The 27,378-nt window shown below is 40.8% G+C and overlaps 1 protein-coding gene across 6 annotated transcripts in view; it reads left to right on the top strand.

Moving 5' to 3' along the window:
• Glis3 (GLIS family zinc finger 3) overlaps positions 1-27,378 on the top strand; it is a 446,841-nt gene that overhangs the window by 394,037 nt on the left and 25,426 nt on the right. For all 6 annotated transcript variants that reach the window (XM_048352520.1, XM_048351965.1, XM_048349751.1 and 3 more), the window contains 2 exons: positions 5,173-5,344; positions 23,956-24,131. In XM_048352520.1, the coding sequence (XP_048208477.1) occupies positions 5,173-5,344; positions 23,956-24,131 (348 nt within the window). The remainder of the gene's footprint in view (positions 1-5,172; positions 5,345-23,955; positions 24,132-27,378) is intronic.

Genomic DNA, 27,378 nt, shown 5'->3' with positions numbered 1-27,378 from the left:
GTGGAAAATTGCCATCTAAGAGAAGAATGAGAAAAGGTTCAGGATGTAACTCCTTAGGGAGTGATTGCTCAATATGCTTAAGGTCCTGGGGTCAATCTCCAGCATCAGGGGAGACAGTGAAGAAGAAAAACAAAAAGGAAAAGATCTGAGCATGGGTGGCTCACATCTGTAAACCTAGCTTCTCAGGAGGCTGAGAGCTGTGGATCAGGGATCAAAGCAAGGCAGGGCAAGAAAGTCCCTAAGACTTATTTCCAGTTAACCACCAGAAAACCAGAAGTGGCACTGTAGCTTAAAGCAGTAAAGCCCTAGACTTGAGCAAAAGAGCTCAGAGATAGCACTCAGGCCCCAAGTTCAATCCCCATGACCAAAATTAATAAACAAACAAATAAATAAATACAAAAGTAATGAGAAGGGCACAAGAGGGAACATATTAAAATAAATATAACAAGATAAGAGGACTGTATGGGCAAAAATAAAGTAGTATAAATTGTCATAAAACACTTGAGGTATGGTCTCAAATGTCTGGTTTGTTTGGAATTTAGTTATAGCATATTATGGGGTTGTATTAAAGTGCTTTAAACACCATTCAGTATTCCACACTAGTAAATCTTGGTAGTTGGTAGAATTCATATGTATAGATCTTTGCCCATCACTGAGGTATACAGATTTTTGTCCTCTACTGTGATGCAACCTCTTCAAGGACAAGGACCTACAGATGGTATAAGGGGCTGATATAAAGTACTTACTGAATGAAGAAAAGTAATGGTTGGATAATGGATGTATGTATGGATAGACACAAGGTAAATGTGTAAACAATGAAAGGCTGGTCCTGCACAGTAAGTTGGCTCAGCCATAACTCTCAGTGACAGAAAACACCAAACCTTCCAGATAATTTCTTTGTAAGTAATGCCAGCTGCCATTAAATTAGCCACTCTTGATCTCTGGGAAGCTCCCTACTTTCTCTTAGGTCGAGGTTTTTAGCCCCCTCCCCCCCCGTGCTCCCCTGACCTGTGGGAGAGATGGGGAAGGCACGCCCCGACCAGATGAGCCAAGAAAGGAAAGGGTCGACAGACCGCCTGCACCCGGCCCTCCCTCACCAGAGGACAATCAGACGCATCTGGGAGACAAGTCAGCACAAGATCTCGTTTATTGAGGGGAGCACGTGTAACTTATAAGGCACAGGAGCCAATCAGATCAAAGATTGGCAGGAAGGGGAGGGGTGTACGTGCACCTATCTAAGGACTGTAAGGGGAGGCATGAGCTGTCCGTAAGGGCGGAAGAGCCGGGGACCAATCCTAGAGGCGGCCAGATTTTTCATCACAGCCCACAGAACCCGCCTCTGGGTTCAGCATCAGGTGCCATCTTAGCCACACGTGGCCCCAGGACTGAGAAACTGGCGGGGCCAGCTAGTTGACTGCCTCTTTCTGATCCAGGTGTGTCCCACATCTCCCCCTTTTTGTTTTAAAAGCGAACCCACCTGTCTTAGGTTGGGTGGGTCGCCTTGTCTGCCTTCCCCGTCATCGGGAACTTCTTCAGAGCTAAGCTGAAGGCCCTGTCTTAGATTGGTCAGACCTGCACCCCCTCTTACCGGCTCTGGCTGCAGTTCTTCTCAGGGGAAATTCGGGGGGAGAGATTGACACTGAAGAGGAAGCCCTGTTATTTTAGCCTCACGCCTGTACATCCTGGTAGGGGCCATGGCCAACCTCATAGGGTTCCCAATCAGCATCTTGTAAGGCAGCATATTGTTGTCAGACCACCATTAACTTAACAGCTGTGGCTCATTCCTTAAGAAATTGAAGAAGCCTATTAACCACATGAGGGCCAAATGTAAATAACCAAGAGGCCCACAAGGGGGAGAAGGTAAGGGAGCCCCCCCTTTATCCCAGTCCAGAGTTCAGTTCTTTTCGGCACCGCTCAAGATCCTCTTGTAGCCTCTTTACTTTATCATGAACAATTCCAGAGCAGTTAGCATAAAAGCAGCATTCCTCTTGTAAAAACAGGCAGAGTCCCCCTTCTCTGGCGGTAAACAGGTCCAGGCCCTGGTGATTCTGGAGGACCACGGCAGCCAAGGAATCGAGTTGAGATTGCCTTCCAGATGACTGTCCGGCGGTCCTCCATCTTAACCCCAATGGGAAGAGCAGGGGCCCTGGTGGCAGCAGGCAGCAGTGTCTCCCAGTGGCTCCAATAGAATGTCACACCTCCTGTTGGGCTGCCTGCAACATTCTGCATAGACTGGTTAGAGAAGCTTAACCTAACACCTGACTTGAGCAAAATCTAATATTTTCCTGGTTGCTGTTTTTAAGTACACTGGCTTTTGCAAGCTGGCGTCCCACTAAATTCCAAAACAGCTTTAGGCAATCAATGGCCCTTGGGTAATTATCGGAGGCCACTCTCCATCTTGCCTGTCCGCCATGTGTAGAAGCTTAACCTAACACCTAACTTGAGTAAAATCTAATATTTTCCTGGTTGCCTTTTTTGGCGGCCATCAACCAAGGTGCAGCCGGGACAGGGGCGCTTGGCGTGGAATCTAGGAGCTTAGGCCAAGGCTCAAAAGGGTCTATGGCTTCACAGGGTTTCCCAGACCCTTTTGGCTTGGGGGGTCAGAGATCTCTAAACCTCAGCTTTTGAACATGAATCTCAGTGCTTTAAGAGCTGGTTCATCATGCTTAGTGTGAGATTGCCCCATCTTTTCAGGGATACCGTTACCTCGGAACTCGCTTGGCTTGGCCCGTTGATAGTTTCACTTTGGTGAACGTCTTCCTCGTTGCCCCACGTTGGGCGTCATTATCGGGGTTTTTAGCCCCCCCTTCCCCCCCCTGCTCCCCTGACCTGCAGGAGAGACAGGGAAGGCACGCCCCGACCTGATGAGCCAAGAAAGGAAAGGGTCGACAGACCGCCTGCACCCAGCCCTCCCTCACTGGAGGACAATCAGACGCATCTGGGAGACAAGTCAGCACAAGATCTCATTTATTGAGGGGAGCATGAGTAATTTATGAGGCACAGGAGCCAATTAGGTCAAAGATCGGCAGGAAGGGGAGGTGGGTGTATGTGCACCTATATAGGGACTGTAAGGGGAGGCAAGAACTGTCAGTAAGGGTGGAAGAGCCGGGGACCAATCCTAGAGGCGGCCAGATTTTTCATCACAACCCACAGAACCACCTCTGGGTTCAGCGTCAGGTGCCATCTTAGCCACACGTGGCCCCAGGACTGAGAAACTGGCAGGGCCAGCTAGTTGACTTCCTCTTTCTGATGCAGGTGTGCCCCACTCTTAAATGCAAGAGTGGAGAGCATAGAATGTGTACACCAAATTTCCTTGTTGCCCAATGGGTAGTAAATAGCAAGGGCAATGCTTCCCTTGTGAGAAACACAAGCACAAACATACAAAGCCACCTCCAAGGGAGCATAAGTGATGGGTGCGTTCAGCAACTCCAACAAAATAAATAAGGGAACAGTATTTCTACACGAAAGCCAACAAAAGCTATGTTTTCACAGTGTCTCTGTGACCTCTTATTATTCCATTAGTTTTTGGAATGGTATTTAAAAAACACCAAGCTCCATGCTGACAAACACCAATATTGAAACTATTGCCACCGTCAATCCAAGCAGCTTTCTCCCCTGAGTAAAATTATTATTTGGAATACAAGCAGAATTGTGGTTTCCTGAGCTCTAGTAGAGCATAAATGAGGGTTGTGATTGATAAGGTGACTCCAGTAAGTTTTGCAAAAGCACAACTATTATGGACCGTGCACACACAGAAGGTTCATATTACCTTTTCAAGCAGATAAGCACTTATTTACCTCACTGTCACTTTAGGACATGGAAGGCTATGGAGGATCTGAGGACAGGAGATAACCTGAAACAATGCTGATTTACCAGAAATAAACCTTTCAAGTCAGATCACACCCCTGTCAGTAGCTATTTGAGCGGGAAGATGGTAATTCTGCCTCTTAAAATGTTCCTTTCAGTACTTGAACTTCTGTTCCATTGGATCAAGTATTTAGGGGCTGGGTGACTTGGGGTCTTAATTCTCTCCCAGAGAGATTGTAGAAAGGTGGTACTAGTCTAAAAATATCGCTCTCTGAACTTTTAAACCCTCAACTCTTTTTGATGACATGACTCCTCTTTCTTAATCCCAAATCCAATTTCGTTTATTTAAATAATTATTCCATTTCTTCTTTGATGTGAATAGAGTAAGTTGAGAAAGAACAGAGATGGCTATGGAGCTGAGCAGGCTTTTTCTCAGTGAAGGAAGTTGAAGTGTCCACGTAATGTGGTGTGATTGCAGCCTAATGAGATGTCTGCTGAGTGGGTCCCAGAGCCTGAAGCCCTCTCTCAGAAACTCGGAAAGTGACAAGCCCCAGGTTCTTCTGAGACATCATACCAATTAGCTGATTGAAATGGGCGCCTGTACATGTGTGAGGTTACATTCATTTCTCAAAGGCAAGGCTGCCCTGATCAGGGCTCTACCTCCCCATCTGTGTCGTAATAGGCAATGGTGGGGGCAGAATGTGAGGCCCCGTGTGAGGCTCCCCTGTTCTTACTTAGTGGTCTTAGGTGAGGATTTCTTTTTAATGAACAAGTCTATCCATTGTACTGTTAGGAAAATGCTTGGGTCAGTTAGACTCTTCGTGGAAAGGGTATGGGGTCTTGTCCTAGCAGGAGCGAGGCTTGAGGCAGCTGTGTCTCATGACATTGATATGGTAGTACATAGCCCAGACCTCAACCCCAGGGTCTCGCTGCCTCAGTCAGAAGAAATAGAAGATCCCTTCTATGCTCTTCCTTGTCAGCTGACTGAGTATTCTCTCACCTGATTCTAGTCCTCCATGTCCAATAAGTGCAAACACTACACCTCTGTATACATGCAAACAGCACAAGTCTGACTAATCATAGCATATTGGGACAGGCAGGGCACATCAGCACTTAGAAGACAAGATTTGTGAATGGCATCCTGGTGTGAGCTGAGTGTGAAAACTCCTGAGATGGTAGCCCAGACCCAGGACCCAGGAGGAGCCCAGTATACACTGAAACAAAAGAGGGGAGCACTTTTCCCTGAAATCCACCCCAAGATAAAAAAGAAAGCTTTGAAATATGCTGGCTGTCAGCATTTGGGTATTTAAAAATGTAAGCTTCCTTTGGGGCGCAAGTCTCATTTTTCTTCTCCCTTGATTTCAGCTCCCATTTTCTCCAGCAATCATTCAAGCCGAAGTGGAACAGCTGCTGGGGCCGTGCCACCCCCACATCCTGTCAGTCACCCTTCTCCGGGACATAATGTACAGGGGAGCCCTCACAACCCCTCCTCTTCCCAGTTACCTCCACTCACAGCTGTGGACTCGGGCGCGGAGAGGTAAGGCCATCTGTCTCTTTCTCGTAATAGGTGTTGTCGCCAAACCTCCCTCCATGGAGAAGAGCTCTGACAGTTGCTGAATTTTATTAATAATCTGTTGGTGGGTTGAGGTACCCAGAGGTGACATTTTAAAAGTAACATACACAAAGCATGTGGAACAACTCTCTCATTATCTGTTTTATATATATATATGTACATATATATATGTACATACATAAACACACACACACACACACACACACACCAAAACAAATGAAATGGTATTGGCAGAAGCGAACTGAAGGTGTCAGGTCCTGGAAAAGTGCATCTAAATATTTTTGTCTCTCTCACTTTTTGCCCAGTTTGTTTCCAGGACTTAATTTTTAAGTGATAAGTATACAAGTTGAGCTGCTTTCCAAAGGGAAGCAGATGGTACCTGAGTCTCAAAGTAGGGTGAACTTGTGTCAGGCAGTTTCCAGCTACTGTGATGAAATACCTGAGATGGTCAGTCTAAGAGGGGAAATAATGTTTTCTTCGACTCATGGTTTCAAAGTTTTTAGTTCATGGTCACTGGGCCCTGTTGCTGTGGGCTTATAGTAAGTAGTACATGATGTTATAGAGGAAGAGTATGGCAAAGAAAGCCTATTTATATCATGGAAGATAGGCAGGAAAGAGAGACACGAGAAGGGACCAGGATTGTATTATCTGCCAGTAGGCTCGGAACCAAACCTAGGGGGATATTTTTAAACAATTATATCTTTATAATAATATTTTTACTTCTGAGTTTTCCACTAATTCCAGAGTTCCTGGGGGGCCCTTCTTGTACTTCTGCCCAACATCATGTATACTTACATGGGCCACAAACAAAAACAGGAATCTACTTAGTGAGTAGGGGAGTCATTGAGGGAAGATTCAGGCTTCTCCAGAAGGGTAAATCAGAAAGGGCATCCCAGACAGTAGGAAAGTCAAAGGCAAATAGGAGGGAGAGATGAAAGGACACAGATTAAATAGAGGAGCCTCAGTCACTCAGGACGGTGGCATCCAGGGTACATACTGCTAATAAGATAACAAAGGAGTGGTTTGGCTCCTGTAGAATTACTTTCTCTCTCTCTCTCTCTCTCTCTCTCTCTCTCTCTCTCTCTCTCTCTCTCTCTCTCTCTCTCTCTCTCTCTCTCTGTGTGTGTGTGTACAGGTCCTAGGCTTGAACTCAGGGCCTGGGCACTGTCCCTGAACTTTTGTGCTTAAGGCTAGGGCTCTACCACTTGAGACAAGTACTCTACCACTTGAGCCACAGCTCCACTTGTGGCTTTTTTGGGTGCTTAATTGGAGATAAGAGTCTTATGGACTTTCCTTCCTGGATTGGCTTTGAAGTGCAATCCTTACATCTCAGCCTCCTCAGTAGCTAGAATTATAGGTGTGAGCCATCAGCATCCAGCTGGAATCACATACTTTATGTTAAGGAAAATTTCCTCAATTTGGTGCAATTACATTGACACTGTAGAGATTCAAGGGACAAGCTGGTTAGGGTAGTTGGAGTAAGATACGGGAAAAAAAAAGGGTGAAGTTGTTGCAAAAGTCATTGTGAGCAACATAACATATAGTAAGGCAAAACAATGGGGAGAATTTGTTCAGGAACTCTATTTTGAGGGAAAAATTGCTTATATATATATATATACATATATATGAGCACATATATAGACATACCTGCATGAATCTTTAATAATAACCTAAAACTCAAGTTCCTCCTGTCAATTCTTCTCCCTCTTCTCCTTACCACTAAATTCTATTTCTAAGCATGACCTAAGTTTCCATCTTGGTATCTAAGGGTGAGACTCAGAAATGAATTTTGGGCCCTCCTCTTCATATATATATATATACATATATATCATATATATGATATATATGATATATATGTATATATATACATATATGTATGTATATTGCAATAGGTTGAATGGTTAATATTTTGCTCTTCTCTCTCTCTCTCCCCTCATCTCTTTTTCTTTGTAGCATAGGAGATGATGTATTGTGTGCTTGTTATTTCAAAATCATTTGAAAAACAGTTGAATTTATCATTGACCTTTACCCCTCATTACTTTCGTAGAGATTCTAGAAGGCTATATTCTCTATATAGGTTCAGTGTAAGAATCACACTCTGGATATTTCACATTGATTGCTATGGCACTATTATCTTAAAAAGTTGATCAATATTCAAATTTCCCATCCATAAATAATGTCTTTTATAGGTGAAATGTTTTGTATTCTTTCCTTTTTATGATTTATGACTCTAATAAGGATCATACAATGTATTTTAGTCTCCTGAAGCTAATGAAGTTCTTCAGCTTTTTATCATCATCTTCATCATTGCTGCTATTATTGTCTAGCAAATTGTTAACTTTTTGAACAACTTCAGACATTTATTTTGCACAGTATTTGATGGTTTGGAGTTTCCTGACTGTTTTCTCCAAAAAAAAATCCATTACAAACATTTTTTGGGCAGGAATTCCACACAGGTGCTTTGGTATTCATCAGCATTTTTCAAAACTTAGCTTGTACCTTATGGGGAATTAGGAGTAAACGAATCACAGCAGGTGTAATGCTTCTAGCATATTACACAGCATGAAGCCGACTCATATGTGGATACTTACATAAAAGGCAGGCCACTGTCTTAGGCACTGCTGAGGGATTTGGTGTCTGAAGTTGAGGATGTTGTTACCTGGTAGTATCAATAATCGTGAATGCAGTGGAGGTGACAGCACTTCCTGTAGGTGTGGGTAGGATGAAGTGGACACTTGTACTTTTGGATTTTTACATCATGCATCACTGGTGTGTACTTCCCACAGGAAGTATGCCCTAATGCCGTGAAAACACAGCTGGACTGGGCAAGTGTGAGCATGGTAGGTTATCTTTTCTGATCAGGGTTGGAGAGGAGAGTGACACAAAACAGCCCTGCTCTATTCACGGTGTTTGCATTAGTGACAGGATGAAAACATACAGGGGATATGTGCTTGCCTTCCAACTTTGGGTTTATATATCTTTCCCTCTGTTTGCCTGGGAAATCCCCCAGTAAAAACTCCAGCAGTTTTCTTCATGGAAATAGGTTTATCATCCTCTATGATTTTTATTATTGTTTTTTAAAAGTGAGACTGGCATCTTTGCCTGCCTTGAGGGCATTGATTCATCATTTACTTAGCTTTAGCTTGTTAATAAAATGGGCTGAGTCACCGTTAGAAGTCAAGAAAGATCCACCAACACCTACCCTGTGGCACTAGGTTCTTTGACCTTGACTGTCATAACATGTTTAAAAAATTAAAATGCAAGTTCTCTCAATTTGATCAGGTCCACTTTTATTTTGAAATATTATCTGAATAGCACACGAATTTAGTGACTTCAGCATGATCATGCCACATCAACTCATATTGATTTTAACTGAGTGAAGGAAGTGGTGTTTTACTCATGTCATGTCAAACCAGTCAGTAGTTAAGTTTATGAGTGGAACTTGGTGTCTTTGGAAATGTTAATTTGAAATTAACATTTGTTTTGGGAAAACAAAAGTATCGGTGGAGTCTTTTTTTGAAATTAAGAATCTTTGCAGTCCCACTAAAAAGTCGGCTGAGTTTGTTTCAATCATCTTATATAAGAGAATATCAGCTGCCATACTTTCTCCTGAATGCCACAAATAGTGTATTCTCTAAAATGCAGGCAACACAGCTCACGAGGGATTGTGGAGGAACTTATAAGTTCTTCCCTAGAAGTCCCACTTCTGAGCCACAGAAGATGTGGAAAGAAAGAAGGGATGTAGTTGATGTCTTTTCCATTTACAATCCAGTATAGGATTCAATAGCAAAAAGTATAAGGAATAATTGTTATGGAAAACATAGTAAGAATTCCATTTTCTTGAACCATGAATTTGAAGGCCTTACTATTCTGTCACTTACACTGTATAATGTCAGGGAGTTGCTGACATTCTAGACTCTGTGTTAAGCATGTGTGGTCTTTCTAATTAAGGCTAACTTACAGGTGCTACTTTCTAATAATTGGAAACATAGTGCTCTCTTCCTAGATGCTAAGAGTCAAGGTTCAATCAAGTATCATCTATTTTTGATTAATGGCTTTGCAATCCTATAAAGCTCTTCTGACACAGTACTTATAACTTCCGAGTTAGTTTGCTTTTTTGTGCTCTTTAACTGAGGTTTTAATCTCTATATTTGAAGCCTTCCTTTTTTCCCTAGCCATAACCAAATGCACTCAGCCCTTTGGTGCTCAATTTAGTTCTCAAACCAAGAAGACTTCCCAGCCTTTCACAGCTGATAGCAATTCCCTTTGTTGAGTCCTTGGGTTCTTGAATGAGTTTTATGGATTTACTAAGTACTGGATGTTAGCTTCCTGACTCAGTTCTTTACTTTTGAAGAGCAGGAGTCTTTTAAGTTTCCTTATTTCCAGAGTGCTTTGTTCTAAGTTATGCAATGGAAGGTGTCTCATGAGAAAGGCTTAGCAAGGGAGAAAGAGCAATGAAAAGAAAGCCTAGAAAACCGGCAGCCAGATTTCCTGTCAGCCACATAACCTGCACACTTTGATGCTATACCTACTTGCTTTGATGCATATATTCACACACACACACACACACACACACACACACACACACACACACACACACACGAGGAGTCCTATGCCACCATGAATTCATTTCTGGGCTCCCTATACTGCTTTGTTGCTGTCTTGAATACTAGCCACCTGATAGTCACTTAGCTGTCTTATTTGCCTATCTAACATAAAGTGCTCAAAACTAGGCCTGCTAGCCAGATGCTGATGGATCATGTCTGTTATCCTAGCTATTCAGGAGGCTGAGATCACAAATCAAAGCCAACCCTGGGCAAGAAAGACCACCATTGTTTCCAATGACTTACCAAGAAGGCAGAAAGTTGAGCTGTGGCTCAAGTGGTAGAGCACTAGCCTTGAGAAAAAGGAGCTCAGAGACAGCACTCAGGCCCAGATTACAAGTCCTAGGGCTGGCAAAACACACACACACACACACACACACACACACACACACACCCCTAGGCCTTATGCTTTGCTCCTTTCTTTCTCCCAAAGAATTCCTGAGCCAGCAGGGATATTTTTTCACAAGCTTATATATGCAATATGTAATCATTCTTCTCATCTTAATTATCGAGAATACGTGCACCATCAAAGTTGATGCCAGCCTTTGGCGTTCCATTGTCCATTGAATCTGTTACTTGACTAGAATTTGTGGCACGGGTTGTAGACCGAACACTGAGAGCACAATGGCAAACAGGATTCAATGGAGCCCCACCCTCTCAGAGCATCCACTCTCAAATCAATAGGCCTAGATAATTTAAAGCACTACAAGGGAACTGCAGAAGCATACAGAAAGAGTATGAATACCCCAAATCTGAGTAAGAAGGAATAGAGGAAAAAATGTCTTCCTGAAAGCTGACTGTCTATATACATCAAAAGAGTAAGCAACACGGCTGTGCAAAAACAAAAAACTGAAAGAGATGAGGGAAGAAGCAGTATGGTCTCTCATTGACCACATTAAGGAGTTTGGGATTTATTTTGAGGAGAGGAGTTTACGTTTGGCTAGTAAGAGAACCGTGGTGAAAGTGACATATATTCCAAATGTGCCTGTTGTCTAGCCACAATAAGTTCTGGACACATTCTGTTCCTGTCAGAAAAATGATAAACAATCCAGGAATGTTTCAGTCAAGCAAAGGCTCTCGTTTGCAGCTCCTAGGCCAGGGAAACAGCAATGTGGGATTTTGTTTCTTTCCTTCATTATATAATTTGAAAAGAGTTTTGTCCCTTACAACTTTGAACGTGGATCTTATATAGTCATGGCTTGTGGATCTTATATAGTCATGGCTTATCAAGGTTTTAGAGAATATTTGAGTATCCAAACTTTTTGTAAAAGTCTTTCCATGTTAGAGACAGAGTGACAGACATCTGGAAATTTAGAGCATTAGTATCAATACTTGCTTGACCTCAATTGTGTCTGTTATATGAGAGACATCATTGTCCATTTATGCAAAGGGTCTAGTTTCTTAATAGCAATGTGACTTCCACAGACATTTTGGGATTAAAAGAGATGGGATCTAAAATCTGTTCCTTCTTCTTCATACTCAGGCATTCTGTCTCTGTCTCTCCTCTTTCTTCTCTCTCCCCCTCTCTTATATCCTTCTTGAGAGTTGCTGAATATATTAAAATGTTGTTTTACTAATATAAATATTGGGAAGAGTGCAGAAGCAAAGAATTCCCAGCTTTTGAAACAGAGGTCCAAGACTTGGGTGTTGGTGTAGCAGAGGTTGGTGACCTTTACCTACTTTATTTACCTTAAATATGCGGGAAAGTTCCAGGTTCTTCTTGAGGTATTATTCCAAGCCAGAATGTCTTGGCTCATTTTTAAACTTATTAAATATTAAAGCTAGGTAACCACAGCATGCTTCATTCATCCTGCCATGGGAAGTAGAGATTGGGTCATTGGCCTTTGGAATAAAGTTCTTCTCACAAAGACAGTGACTTTACTAGTAACTTCTTTAACACACACCCTGATTCGCCTCTAGAAGTCTAACAGATACATCCAGCCCCATCTTCAGGAAAGGCTTCTTGGTATGAATGAATAAATGAATGAATGAGTAACCATAAGACAGAAGGCATTGCTAAACTTGCTTTCTTAATCTCCTGTGAGCTGCTTCTAGACATCCAGGTAGTCTGAAAAACTTCCATGACCATATTAATATCTAGCATGATTCTTGAATATGGAAGAAGATCTGAACTCTACCTAGCTGTCTTCAGCTTAGCATTAAAAACCTGAAAGAGCCTAAATTCCAACTTTGATTCTCCTTCTCCCCCAAAACATTCACATTTCATTAGTCTGTAGGTCTGTGGAAAATACTTAAGTCTACTCAGTGTCATTCCTCTGCCTTAGTACATCTCATATAGAATAGCTTTCTTACTCATCTCCCCATATCTGATCTTGCCCATCTACCATCTTCCACTCCTACCCCATCATCACACCCAGAACCTTTGCTTTATAATACAAGAATTGTGTTTTAAAATAGAAACCACTTCATTTCTTTGCTGCTCACATTCTTTGTCAATCATTCCTGGAATATAATCCAGGCCCTGGTTTGTGTTGTACATACACCTCTACGACATGGCCTCACCCAAATTCACCTACTGTGGCTAATTTTTTTTCATCTGCTGCAGTTACACCTGCCTTCTTATAGTTCCTAGAAAACAGTGACTCATTTTACTTCAGGGCTTTGCACTTTGCTCATTTTAAAATCCTGAAAGGTAGCTGTGGGCTGGTGGCTCACACTTAACTACTCAGGAGACTGAGATCTGAGGACTGAGGATCAAAGCCACCCTGGGCAGGAAAGTCTCCAATTAATTCCAGAGAACTAGAACTAGAGCTGTGGCTCAAAGTGGTATAGAGCACTAGCTTTGAGCATAAAATCTCAGGGATAGCACCCAGGCCCTGAGTTCAAGCCCTATGACCAACACCAACAACCAAAAAACAAAACAAAACAACCTTGAAAGGCACTTTTACCAGAAGGTGTCATAACTTAAACCTTCATTACCTTTGTCTACTTATATGTTGCCTTTTCTGACTTTTTCAGGCTTTTCTGACCAGTCTGCATAAACCTTTCCTTCTCCAGCTTCACACTGTTGCTAACTGCTGCTTTTCTTCAGTTTATCAGCTCTCACATCACACTGGTTTTTTTCCCCATGGATTTCTCTTGATTCTGCCTTGTTGGAAGCTTCCTGAGAATAGGAACCATGTGAGGTATTCCCAGCCCCCACCTCTCCAGGCATCTAAGAGTATTTAGGCAGTTTTATGGAATTAATGGGCATGGGTGAAGGGAAGAATGCTATTATATGGGCATGGGTGAAGGGAAGAATGCTATTATAGTTCCTTTACAACTTCTAGAAATGTCAACCCTGGGCACATGACTGCTGTTTTTCTATCTCCACGCTCTCCTTCCAGTTACTTCCTGGGAAGGCAAGCAGCATTGCTGTAGCTTCCATATGCACCCCGATAAGCAGATGGCTTGAGTTGCGGTTCTAGTGCTTTGTTTTTTACATCTGATTATTTTCTATTTTTTCTTATTTTGAAAGACATTGTTGCTTCATTTTAGCTTAATTATATACATATATCAAAAACCAACTATTAGGATGTCTGTAAGGATAACTATTTTTTAAGGGCCAAATCACTTGGCTTCTGAAAGCCAAATCAACCATCTTTCCCCACCCCCCCCACATTTCAAACCAGTCCACCCTCATGTTAAACTCAACATGTTTATTTTTTAATCCTCTTGGATTTTCTGTCAGGAAAATGAGTCATGACAGTTTGAAGGATGTTGGAGTAAAATAGAATGTCTTCTCTTGCAACCTCTACTTGAGCAAATTAGTGTGAAGAAACAGTAGTAGGTTACTGTGCATACACTATGATGTTATTCAGACTTGTCAAGATACTCCTTCACCAAGTCCTGTCAAGTTCCACTTCCCAAGACTAAAGCTGCAACACCCATGAGAACCTGAGTCCTGGCATCACATAATGCCTTCTCTTTGATACAGAACAGGCTACCTGAAGCTTCTGCTTCATGGTGTAAAAAAATGTGTTGTTACAAATCACCATACTCTTCCCCTTTCCTGTGAAGCAGGAACATGGTTGAAACTTAGCTGCTAAGAGACTATTGCCTTTCGTAACTGAAGGGCTATCTCGTTAGTGGACACTCTGAAGATGAGAAGAAACCAAAAGGAAAGTTCTTCAGATAAGTCTTCTTTTTTTCCCTCAAAAAAAGTCATTGGCTGCATTTCTGCAGATTTAAGGGGCAAAAATTTATTTTTCATCATCTTTCCCAAAGCAATTAGAAGCAATGCCCTGAATAGACATTCTCCTAACAGAAACAAATATAATACCCAAATAGACAATCACACCAACTAACAATGAACTCCTCTATCTGGGCTCACAAATGGGTACCAAATTAGAAGCCAAATTCAATCAATTACTGGTGTATTCAACAGTGGATTTTCAGGAGTGGTGATCAGCATTACTTGCATGCTTTTTCTCTGCTTATTACTGAATGATGATTTTTAAATGTGTACTGTTTTCTCTACTTCCTTTCTGTAGTCAAATGTTGAATCTTAACCTTCAATAGCATGTGCAGAATATTCCTTTATATACAATAGTAACCTGACATCATGGAGATGTAATAAAAAGCACATCTAAACAGCATGTACCATTACCGACTAGCAATGATTCTTTTAAAATTCATGGATTATATTGACTTTTGAAATCTTATTTTCCAGGTGCTCAAAAGCACCTGGCTCCAGTTGGCAGGAATAATGTTTTTGAACTTAGTTCTTGAAGATCTTCTGGTATCTTTAGGAAACTTATGTTTGCATTTTGAAACCAGGAAATAAGTGTGGGGCAATCCATTTTTTATATACCCATGTTTGGCCAAGAATAACACCTTTGTCCCCCTCAATTTTCATGTGGCATCCTAATTACACTCTCTTGTGAATGTTTTTCTTTCATATAACGCGTTCTGTTGCAAAACAGATGGAACATTGTATCTGACACCATGCTGAACAAGAGAAAGACGCTTCCCTTTGCCGCAGGACTAAGTTAATCCCCTTGTTTAGCCTGCTTGCCACAGCCCATGGGGGTGATATCATTACAGAAACTTTCTTTTTCAATAGCAGATTTTATTTTTCTTACATCAAATGTCTATGACTACTGTGGATGAACTTTGTTTTGATTTGTGGGTTTTTGAAAAAGACAATTCAACAGAATCCATTTTTTTTTCTTTTCCCCTACAGCACATCAGATTCTGAAACCAGTGACTGAGTCATAACCAATTCTACAGTCAAAATACCCCCAGAAAACTTCAGCTCTTGATCCCAAAGTATTCGTCTCTCTGACATGCCCTTGATCTTTTCCTTATCTCCCTTTTCATTTCCACAGGGGTCCATAGCAATTCTGTGGGCATTATTTTAGCATTTACTTGGAAAATAATATACTTCTCTGTCTTGGATATTGATAGTTTGTTTTCTTGACTTACCTGCTCCATACACACACAGGGAAAATCACCTCCCTACACACACACACACACACACACACACACACACACACGTGTTTATCTTGGTGATCATTTCAGCCATAGCTTCTTTTTAGTTCTCATTGTCTCATACTCTCTGGTGGCTTAGGTGATCTTTTTCTTTTTCTGTTTTCTTTTTCTTTTTTTTTTTTTTTTTGTCAGTTATAGGGCTTGAACTCCAGGCCAAGGACACTGTCCCTGAGCTCTTTTACTCAAGGCTACCACTCTACCACATTGATCCACAGCTCTACTTGCCGTTTTCTGGTGGTTAGTTAGAGATAAGAGTTTCATGGACTTTCCTGCCCAGGCTGGCTTGAACCATGATCTTCATATCTCAGCCTCCTGAGTAGGTAGGATTATAGGCATGAGCCACCATCACCCAGCGAGGTGATCATTTTGAACCTTAGTTTTATTCAACCTGCTATATTATTTGCAGTAAGTATTCATCCAGCCTCTCATAAGGAGACAAGGGCCTGAAATCTTTCCAAAGGAAGGATTTGGTGCTTTGTATGTTTAGAGACCACGTTCTTAGACACACATAGAATAGAGCTCTTCACCAGCTTTGGTCCTGTCCAGATGGACAGTTTTGCAATTACCCACGGCCGTTTCTTCGTTACTGAAAGCTGGTCTTGATTGTCCCAGAAGCCGAATTCAATTTTCAGTTCCCCCAGTAACGTGCTGTGATTCATTTGGGGACAAATCTGGATTGAACTGAGTCCAAGTGTCTCTTTTGTGAAGCAGAAGAGAGGTCTTAAGTAGATACTATAGTCACCCATATGAGTGAGCCAGGAATTCATGAAGTGATTCATAAATGGTTATAAAGACCACTAAAGTCTACTAAAATGGAGTGCTGTCCAGCTATACACAAAGTGGGGTATTATCATTGTTTTTTTTAAGATGTTAAATCAGATGTAAAATCCTTAAAACTGTGCTTTTCTTTTTTTTTAGGTTTTGAAAAGGATTCTTTTCGCCCCCTCTGCAGTTGGCCCACTGCTAAAGCTATTTCTCATTGATTAGTTTTCACAGATGAATTTTAAAGCCCCCACAGATGATTCCCCACAATTCCTTAGAGAATTAAAGAAAAAATCCTCCCCAAATCCATGTAAACCAGTTTGTATCCATTATTTTCCTCCTTGGCAACAAATCAATAATATTTTTTGTATGAATACAGTGAAGCAAGCTGCTCTAGTGCATTCTCTTTTCTTTGGGAGGTCCATGTGCTCAGTGGAAGAAAGAGTAGGGGGAAAAATACTATCCAAAACACATATCACCCACATTTAATCTAATTGATCATGTAAACACGTAAGTTCTTTCTTTTCCAAGTGGTAACCCCCAGAGCAGTGCTAAAACACAGTTCTACATTGTTGGCTGAAACACCAGTGTATATAACACAGATAAAGAAAAGGAATAAGTATTTAGGACACAGACTTGACTTGAAAAACTACCTCTGAGAAATTTTTTTTTGAAGAAATGAACTTACAAAGAAATACTTTGGGCTTACAGAGAGAAGACCAATGGATATATACCTGAAGTTCACTGAAGCCGTAAACAGGCAGCATTTGTCAGGTTTTTTTTGGCATTACCAGACATTAAATTATATATATATATAATATGTCATATATGACATGTAATATAATATATATGTAATATGCCATCCCATCAGCTTATGGTAAGGATTAAAGCTCAGGTGTCCTTAGGAGACCTCTACCATTCCTCCTCCTTCACTCCCTTCCCCCACCCCTCTCGTTGCTTTTTGTTCCACAAGATAAGTATTTCTTACCTTACTGAAAGTGATGACTGAACAAATAGCTTTACCAGTTGGTACAAATATTTTACCTTTCTGAATCTCTTTATTCCTCTGTAAAACATTGTGCTGCTGTGTTCCTCCAAGTAGAACACTGCATGGTTATATTCATTTGCGGAGTCAGTGCCCTCCCTTGGGAAATCCAATACCAAGAAATTAGACCTTTTGTAAGTCTAAGGTGCACTGATCCTAGAATTGGAATATTAACCAGACGGTAAGCATGGCACTTTCTGTGAGCCTTAGTTCCCATTTACTGATGCATTTTGATCTTAAGAACTCGGCAGGTATTCTAATACAGTTGTGGGAAAAAATAACTTTGTTCAGCATTCAAGACTGGAATGCATGTTAATGTCAGAAGGGCCTTATCAGGGTGCCAGTGGTTTATGCCTGTAATCCTTCTCAGCAGGCTCAGATCTGAGGATCACAGTTCAAAGCCAGCCCAGGCAGGTAGGTCCATGAGATTATTATTTCCAATTAACCACCAGAACACTGGTAATGGCGCTGTATCTCCAAGCGGTAGAGCACTAGCCTTGAGCAAAAGACCTCAAGGATAGTTCCCAGGCCCTGAGTTCCAGCCCCAAAAATGACAAAAAGGAGGGGTGAGGGGCCTTAAATGTACACTGTATTTAGATCATTGTTCTATTGTTTACTGTTCTCCACAGCATTCATTCCTTCTAGACAAATACGTAGCTTGCCTACTTAAATATGTTTGTTGCTTGCTTTCTCACACTAAAATAAGTTCCAAAAATCTAAGGACCCATGTTCTTTGCTGCTCTATCCCTAGTGCTTCACAGTACTGCCATGAACTTCCCCAGTGCTCAATAAATATGTCCTGAATAGATAAGTCAATATTCTACAATACTTTACAATCTCCATTGAGAACTTTTTGTATACTTGAAACTGAAGCTGTGCGAATTTACAGATGTACTCAAGATTACCCACATAGACTGCAATAGAGCAAGATCCTAGTCCACATGGGTCTGACTTCTGGCCTTTCTGTCTATCCATCCACCTCTCTTCCCTGCCATTCACATTGCTTTTGCATGCCATTCCTAACAGTATTTTCATCTGGCTTATCACTTCCTGTTCCAGAAAACTCTAGCACTGAGTTTTCATTTCTGGGAAAGGAGACCATTTTGATTATTGCACACACCATTGCACAGTTGAGAGCTTGATGTTAGTAAAAACGGGGCAGGAAAAGAAGAGAGCATAGATGAAAAAGAGTGTTTCTAAATGATTTTCTCAAATAATCAACTATGTTCTGAGGGGTATATAGATAAATGTTTGCAGAAACATTTGAAATATCCCCCTACAAAGAATCTTTTATAAGCCTTTAAAACTCCCCCACTTTCCCATTTTTTTCTTGGCAAACCAGTGCTCATCCCATAAACTCCCCCACAGAGAGTAGAAATGGTTGACTCAGTTCTCTGGTTTGTTTTTTGTGATCTGTTTCTGGTAAGCAAGGATTTCTACCACTACCACCATCCCAGTCTGTTGTGTGCCAATTGACATAGTAATCTTCTATTTCATCAGGAAGAGACTAGCAGGTTGTATAGAATGAAGTCCTCAAAATGTCCACTGCAGTTCTGCCACTGGACCTAAAACTAACGTCAGAAGGTCTTCTTCCTGACTCTTACACACACAGAAACTCAGGATGCATTACAATGATTTCACCATGGCCTGTGGTGATAAAGGAGTGAGATATTTCATAGGACAGAAATTGTCAACAGCTATAACTTATGCTTGCATTGAAAATTTTAAATTTTGCTTTAGCATGAAAACTTACCTTTCTTTAAAAAAAATCTTTTCTTGGCAGAATATTCAGAGTATATTCATTTTGCTATGTGTTAAAAAATACAAGAGTTGGAAAGTACGTGTAGATTCCCAGAAAATGGGATTTTGTAGCTCCATCTACTCTTCTCCATTAATAACAAGGAGCTTTCGGTTTACTTGCTATTTGCTTATGCATTAAGTGATCTCAGACTTTTCAGTTTCTTGGGTTATTTTAGGTTTCTCTATTGTTTTTTTTGTTTTTTTTTTTTTTGGTCAATGATTGTCCAACCTTTGTCTCTCACAGTGGGATTATATTTCATCTTTTTTACCCCTCTTCTGTTCCCTTCTCTCATTTTAATTTGCTGTTGCACTCTTCCATGGGCTGTTTAACATGAAATCAAATGTATTAAAAATTAAATTGAAAATAATAAGTTGTGAGACATTTTCAACAATTTTTACTACATAGTGTCTTTAGGCAATAACAAGATTGTTTCTGTCATAGTTGAAAATTGGTCCTATTTATAAATTCACTTATGTGCTAGACTTCTTAAGTTATGAATTCTGATTGGCTCTCTTATTTCTATCAATTGTTTGATAACAGTGATCACTTCTTATCATGTTTCATTCCTCTGTAGATGTAAAAATTAAAACTTCTGTGCTAGTTTCTTTTCAGATCAAAGGCTACTTCATGTGTACATGTAGTCTCTTAGAATAATTTATTTTTGGAGTGGTGCTGTGGCTCAAGTGGCAGAGTGCATTGAGCTGAAGAGCTCAGAGACAGCACCGGGGGCCCAGAGTTCAAGCCCCACAACCAACCAAAAACAAAACAAAAAAAAAGAATAATTTATTTTTAAGGATACTTTATGTGAAGTGACATAATATCTTTTGAAATATATTGCCTTAGGCCGTATTATCTCACTTATTTGATTAACAAAATAAAAATCTAAATTAACAAAAAATAACCTGTAAAGGAGGTGGAAGTCATAATGACATATTCTCCCAGGTCACACCATAACAATGCTAATGCCTTGGTGTGTACCTACTACATTTTAAAATTTTACTGAATGTTTTCCTATATTGAATAATATTTGATAGCCAAATAATAAGACCAGGGTTTAAAACTTGTATAATCTACTAGGGAAAGATGATTTGCAATTAGCACATAAGTGTGTTAGGATCATTCATCTATAGAGAATTTACATGCAGACATTGGTTCTACATTGTAAATGATTCCAAAAATAGTTCAACTAAATTCTGTCCTTTCACTTTGTTCAGTCTTCCCCTTTTTAGTGCTAATAATGGTCATTTAACCCGTGGTTAGGTTATTCTAAATTATAAAACTGTAAGATCTTACACTTCTGAGAAACTTTACCACTTTTCCCTATTTCTCTACCTTTTCTATTCCATGTTAATCAGCTGTGTTTGGGAGCCAATCTTATAGGACCCATAGGGGTGGGTGATAGTGAAATAAGATCCATCCTACTCCATCAGACAAACTACACAAAGAACATACTTATCAATGTTTCTGGCTTCCCGTCCATGCTTCTCCCTATTCCTTCAGTTCTCAACAGAAGAAAAGTAGTAGAGGCACCAGAAGGAACCCAGAAAACCATGCACAATGTATTATAATCGTTTTTCCCTTCGTCAGTTGTGGGGCTTGAACTCAGGGCATGGGCACTGCCCCTGAGCTCTTTTGCACTCTGCCATTTTGAGCCACAGCTCCACATCAGGTTTTCTAGTAATTAATTGAAGGTAAGAGTCTCACAGGGGCCTTTCTGTATAGTCTGGCTTCGAACCATGATCCTCAGATCTCAGCCTCCTGAGTAGCTAGGATTACAGGTGGGAGCCATCAGTGTCAGGTATGTTGGGATCTTTTATTGTGAAACAAGGAAATGAAAATAGACAATCAAAAAATCGTATTCCTTTGCTCCCTCCCACACATCCAAACACAATTGAGACTTCCATACAAACTACTTGATAGTGATGAAGGCTGGCTTCAGTTCAAATTCTCTTTCTATGTCTTGTGACCCAAGGATTGGATGGTAGCATAGAGTTGCTTTCTCCCAAACTCTTTTATTCTATGATTTCTCATTCTTCTTATACAACCTCAGAGCAACTTAGGAGACACCTGAAGGACACATGGCTTCTGAAAATAGCCTCCATACAAGGAATCTTGGTATATGCATTTTACTAGATGTTCTCAGGGGAGTGCCAAGATGTATCTGCTTTGTTTCTTCCCATGGTCATTCAACACATCTTTACAGGGTAACTCTGATTCAACTGATGTGCTTAGGCAAACACACATTTGCTTAAGCACAGCTCACTTTGTTCCTGTTCTTATGTAGAGTGAAAATGAAAGAGATCAGAGAACTGACATCCTTATCCAGCTGCTTCATTTATAACCTCCCTGACCTTTGTGCTTTAGAGGCCAAAAGACAAGATCTCTCTTTTATGATTTCTTCTTACAGACTCATCAGGCCTATGGGAGATGCCAAAAAAAAAAAAAAGTAAGAAAGAAGAAAAAGAACTTGAACATTTTTGTCCCATACTTTTCTTACTCCTGCAACACAAATGGAGAAGCTGTGCCTTATTAGATATTCTTGTTCAGGGCACTTCAAATTACTTTATAAATTTGTCTGGTTCATCTTTCCTTTTTAATCATCTATGATCTTACACAAAAGCCCCTACCAAATGGAGTTATTTGTTCCTGTGAACAAAATGATGTAAACAGATGGTGACCTATATGTGAGAGTGCAAAACAAAGCTTGTGTTTCCACACAATGTTAAGAAGAGCTCATTAAGTTTTAGTTTAGTAGTCTATTTTTCAGGGGGAGATTAAGTGATTCATTATTAGTTTATTTTTAACCCCAACTTTTTCTGATGCTTCATTTCCCTGCAATGACAGACTGCTTTCTCCATCATACTCATGGCAACCCCTGATGAACTGAGCATGTTTGTATTCTCTAAGCATTGATTGTCCAGTTGTAACATGGTTTTCACAACAACACCTTTGCTTTGGTGTCTACCTGAGAGGTGAAGATATGGGTATTATGGTTTTAGGCCAACCTGGATGTAAAAATTTGCGATACTCCATCTCAACCAATGGCTTTTTGGTGGTATACAAATGTTATTCCAGCTACATACAGAGGTGACATAATGGCTGGGTCTGATGGTACGTGTTTATCATTCCTAGTGTCACAGCAATTTACAAAGAAAACGATCACAGCCTATAACCAGCCCTGGCATAAAAGGGAGACCCTACTTTAGAAATAACTACTCTAAGCCAGGAGCTAATGGCTTATGCCTATAACTCTAGCTACTCAGGAAGCTGAGATACAAGGATCAAAGTCTGAAACCAGCCTGGGCAGGAAAATCTGTGAGATTCTTATTAGCCACTGAAAAACCAGAAGTGGAACTGTGGCCCAGGTGGTAGAGAGTCACCTTTGAGCAAAAAAGCTCAAGGATACAACTGAGGCCCTGAATTCAAACCCTAGGATGGGGAAGGAGTCTCGGGGGGTGGTACTGTAGAAAGGGTTTAGAGGGGTGACACAAATGGTAGAATCTTTGCTTGCAAGCTTGAGGGTGCTGAGTTCAGTCTCCAGTGTTGCCAAAAGAAAAAAAGAAAGGATGAACTGTCATTTTAAACCCAGTCGTTCAGATCTAGCCAATTTCCCTTAAACTTAGACAAGCATTGTACAGTCTTCCATTTGTGATCCCAGGTCATGGAGTGATTTTACCTTGTTTAAATACCGATACATCCCCCTATATAAATTAATACTCTTGTGCTAACCATACTTACTACAGAAGATGGTCTACACTGTCGTCATTTTACTCCCCTAGGAATGTCCTTTGCCAAGCACAAGAACCCATATAGACCTCCTGGGTTCTAGGTTTCAAGCCACACTTGACCTTTGAGGTTTAAGTTAATTTATTCTTGGAAAAAAAGAAAATGTATTGTTTAAAGAGAATAATAATTACAGAGGGTCATAATAAAGAGTTGTAACACTTATTGGACCTCAGACATGTTTCACAAAACACAATGTTTATGAGCTAAGTGCAAATGATTCAGAAACATACGGATTAAATTTCCCTAGCATGCCAATGGATTTAAAACTAGCAGGATAAAAAGAAGGCCTGACACAGATACATTTTGAATTTCACCAAACCCAGAATCTTTGAAATGAAGTTTAAGAAGGCTGACAAGCCCAGACTGTGATGGGGTTTTTCTTTGTGGGTGTTTTTTCTTCCCTCAATATCTCAGTTAAGAACTCAATGGTTGGAAGTATGGAGGGAAATCCTACAGGCTTTTAAAACAAAATGCTGTTTCTTACACTTGTGTAGCACCAGAATTGGACCTTAAAATTGGCTTGGAAGCTGGACACCAATGGCTCACACCTGTAATCCTAGCTACTCAGGAGGCTGAGAAATGAGGACCGCCATTTGAAGCCAACCCTGAGACTCTTGTCTCCAATTAATCACAGAAAAAAAACCTGGAAATGGCACTGTGGCCCAAGTGGTAGAGTGCTAGCCTTTAGCAAAAGGAGCTCATGTACAGTGCCCAGGCTCAGAGTTTAAGCCCCAGACATGAAAAATAATAAGGGGGGCGGGGGAGTTGGGAGCTAGACGCCAATGGCTCACAACTGTAATCCTAGCTACTCATGAGGCTGAGATCTGAGAATTTCAGTTCAAAGCCACCCTGGGTAGGAAAGTCTATGAGACTCTCATTTCTAATTAACCAGCACAAAGCTGGAAGTGGAACTGTGGCTCAAGTGGTAGAGCACCAGCCTTGAGTGAATAAGCTATAAGCTAAGATATAGCATCCAGGCTCTGAGTTCCAGCTCCAATACCAGCACAAAATTGGCTATGGAAAGTTTATCTTTACTCCTGCTACTTTATGGTCATCATGTTGTGTTTTATAATTGTCTTCGCAGATTTGCCCCTCCTGCTCTCTCACCTCACCACATCAGCCCTCGAAGAGTTCCAGCTCCCTCCTCAGCCCTGCAGAGAACACAGCCTTCCCATACCCAGCAGCCCTCGGGTGCACACCTGAAGTCCTATCAGCCAGAGACAAGCTCTTCTTTTCAACCAAATGGTATCCACGTCCATGGTAAGTGGGGAACTGGCAGTTGCAGGAGTGTGAGAAAGTGATGGTGTGCTGTTGCTTTTTAATCAGGAGATGCTACTGAGCACTTGTGGTTTTCCAAGGTTCTATTATACATCAGACTTTAATATTCAGGATTTTTTTCTAAAACTTCAGACTTAATAGGAGTGAAATCTTATAGTTTTCTTGGCTTAGTCCCTAAAATAGCATGACTTGATGACATGGTCATTAATTTCTCGGGGAGCCCAAGGCAATGCTCCATTTATGGACCCAATACTCTGAGACCTTAAGAATAGGCCTCAACAGTTTCATCCTGATCCTGAACAATCAAAATCCCTGGCAAAAGAAAAATGAAGGACACATTGTGTCCATTGCTTGACTGTCCATCCTAGATCCTCTTTCATTCCCACAATCCATAGTCTTTCACACTGTATATGAGTGACATCTTCCCTAACTGGCCCGACACCTGCTTATACCTGTTGTGTCTGTGGACTCTGATTGCACCTCACCTCTCAGACAGAACTTCTGCTCACTCTATTTGTAATTACTTACCTTTGAGTAACATGCATCTTCCCTATTAGTACGTAAGATTGATTCTAGGATCAGAATTTTCAGACCCATCATCCTATCTCTTAGAGGACTGGACGTAGTCCTTTATAAGGAGTCAGGAAACAGATAGTTGTGATTAGGTACATGGAGGAAGAAAAAGACATAAAGAAACAAGAGAAATTACAATGCATCAATCTTACATTCAACATGGAACATGCGTGAACAAGTGTCTAGCTTACTTTCTTTTTTTTTAAGCTCATTTTGCCAAGTCAGGCACGTATGTTGATGAATTTCTTTGTAGGAAGCTGAAATGCCTAATCATATAGACTCTAACTATCAAAACCTTTAACCCCAAGGGCAGTTAGACCTTCTATAAAAGCAGAAGGACTACCATCCATTAGTCTGTTTCAGCATTTTCTGAAACACAGCTCCTCTATCTATCTCTTGCTGATGCCCGGGTTGATTCCATATGGGTTCTTAACTTAAACTTACTGGACAGTATCCCTGAGCCAATGTAAATTGGTGTTCACACAAAGTGTAAGTATGAATAACTTGCCAAGATGGCAGCAGTATCAAGTGGTACTGTGGCACTAAACTTGGATAAGGGCCTCGAAGCAGAGGGCTAGCAGCAAGGAGAAGGCAGTGAGAAGTCAGAGGTCAGCTGAAGGAGGATAAACATTCAAAAGCCAGGGCCATTGGCTCTGGTACAAAGTTTTATCCATTTCTTAATTTCTCCAGAGTAGCCACCCAGTCTGTTTTTTAACATTTACTCATTCACCAGTCTTCAGGCCTGTGGTAATTTCTACCTTCTTCTGACTGTAAATTTCCTCTCAGGCTTAAGTTATGTAATAATTCAACAAGAAAATTTTTTTTTGGTCAATCGTGGCACTTGAACTCAGGACCTGAGCATTGTCCCTGAGCTCTATTGCTCAAGTCTAGTGCTCTACAAGTGTGAGCCACAGTACCACTTCCAGTTTTTGGGTGGTTACTAGGAGACTAGAGTCTCATAGACTTTCCTGCCAAGGTTGGCTTCGAATCATAATTCTCAGATTTCAAACTCCTGAAAAGCTTGTATTATATGTATGAGCCACCAGCACCCAGCTAAGAAATATTTCTGCTATGTACATAGTGAATGCTGGGAGCCAAACAAAATATGTCCTCTTTAGTTCAATGGAACCCTTTTCCAACCCAGTCCAAGAGTTTGTATGGTACGGAAGACACTTGTACCTCTGAGTGATGAACTCCCCCTGCACCCCTCTAGCCAGAAGCTGGGTAGCAAGCTGTGGGCTTTCTGGTTACAGAAAGCAGGTTGCTGACTCTTAAGACACATGAGTTGCAACCCTAATAAAACTCAACTTTTTAAGCCCAAGCTGTATCAGTATTTCTGACACGTTGTAGGGTGGCTGCAGAGAGCATGTGTTCACTTTGAAGATATTTTTTACTTTAATCAGTATTGTCACCATAACTGCTTTTTTTGTTGTTGGTGGTCATAGGCTTAAACTCAGAGCTTGGGTGCTGACCCTGAGCTCTTTTACTCAAGGCTGGCACTCTATCACTTTGAGTCATAGCACCACTCCTGGTTTCCTGGTAGTTAATTGGAAATAAAGAGTCTCAGAGACTCTCCTGTCCAGGCTGGTTTTGAACTGTGATCCTCAGATCTACGCCTCCTGAGTAGCTACAATTACTGGCATGAGCCATTTGAGCCCAGCACCATAACTCCTTTATTCTTCCTATAGTAAGTAGAGGTCATGGTGAAAATGTTCATTATATTTTTAGAGATAGGAACTAAGACTATAAATGTATAAAATGTCTAATCATCCCTACCTTGCCAAAGTATTTGGTAGCATTTTTTGTTGTGCTAATACTGGGGCTTGAAGGCAGAGCCTCATACTCTAACTCAACTTTCTTACTCATAGTTAGTCCTCTACCACCTGAACCATGCCTCCAGTTTAGCATTTTGCTGGCTCATTGGAAATAGACTCTTGTGAATTTGCCTGCCTGTGCTGGCTTTGGACTTTGATCTTCCAAATCTCAGACTCCTGAGTAGCTAGGATTGTAGGCAATGAGCCACTGGTACCTAACTGTAATGGGCATCTTTCAAAAGAGATCTACATTTCCAAGCCACGTTCTTAAATCAGCATCTGAAGACATACCAAATAAATGGGAATTCATACTTTTTCCATGAGTAAATGTAAGTGCCTATATGTTGATACTGTTACATGGAGCCATAATAGGTTTGAATTCAGAGTAGCTTTTGTATTATAGATGATGAGGAAATGAAGTTCACTGAGTTTTATTAGTCATGCCACTAACTGATAGTGAGATCAGACATTGTATGCTCTGGGTATATATTTATTAATGTGTGTGTATGTGTGCATACAAAGCTGTAAATCTTCACAAGCATATACATATATGTACTCTTAGTCCTGGGTTCCCAGTGACCCTGGTATTTCAAATAAACATCGTAAAGAACACAAGATTTGAAAAAAATATATGTATCTAGGTAGATAGACAGATTTCAAACGATTAGAAACATTGATTTATTAAGCTTCCTCACCTCACTTTTATGGATTCTGTATCTATTCATTTTATCTTCATTAGTAAGGAAGATGAGGTGTCCTTTCTTTTTTTTTTTTTTTTTTTAGTTTTTTTTTTTTTTTGGCCAGTCCTGGGCCTTGGGCTCAGGGCCTGAGCACTGTCCCTG

The sequence above is a fragment of the Perognathus longimembris genome, chromosome 1, assembly GCF_023159225.1.
Source record: "Perognathus longimembris pacificus isolate PPM17 chromosome 1, ASM2315922v1, whole genome shotgun sequence".
NCBI classification, from domain to species: domain Eukaryota; kingdom Metazoa; phylum Chordata; class Mammalia; order Rodentia; family Heteromyidae; genus Perognathus; species Perognathus longimembris.
Note: the sequence above shows the minus strand (reverse complement) of the source record. Positions and strands in the feature narration are given on the sequence as shown.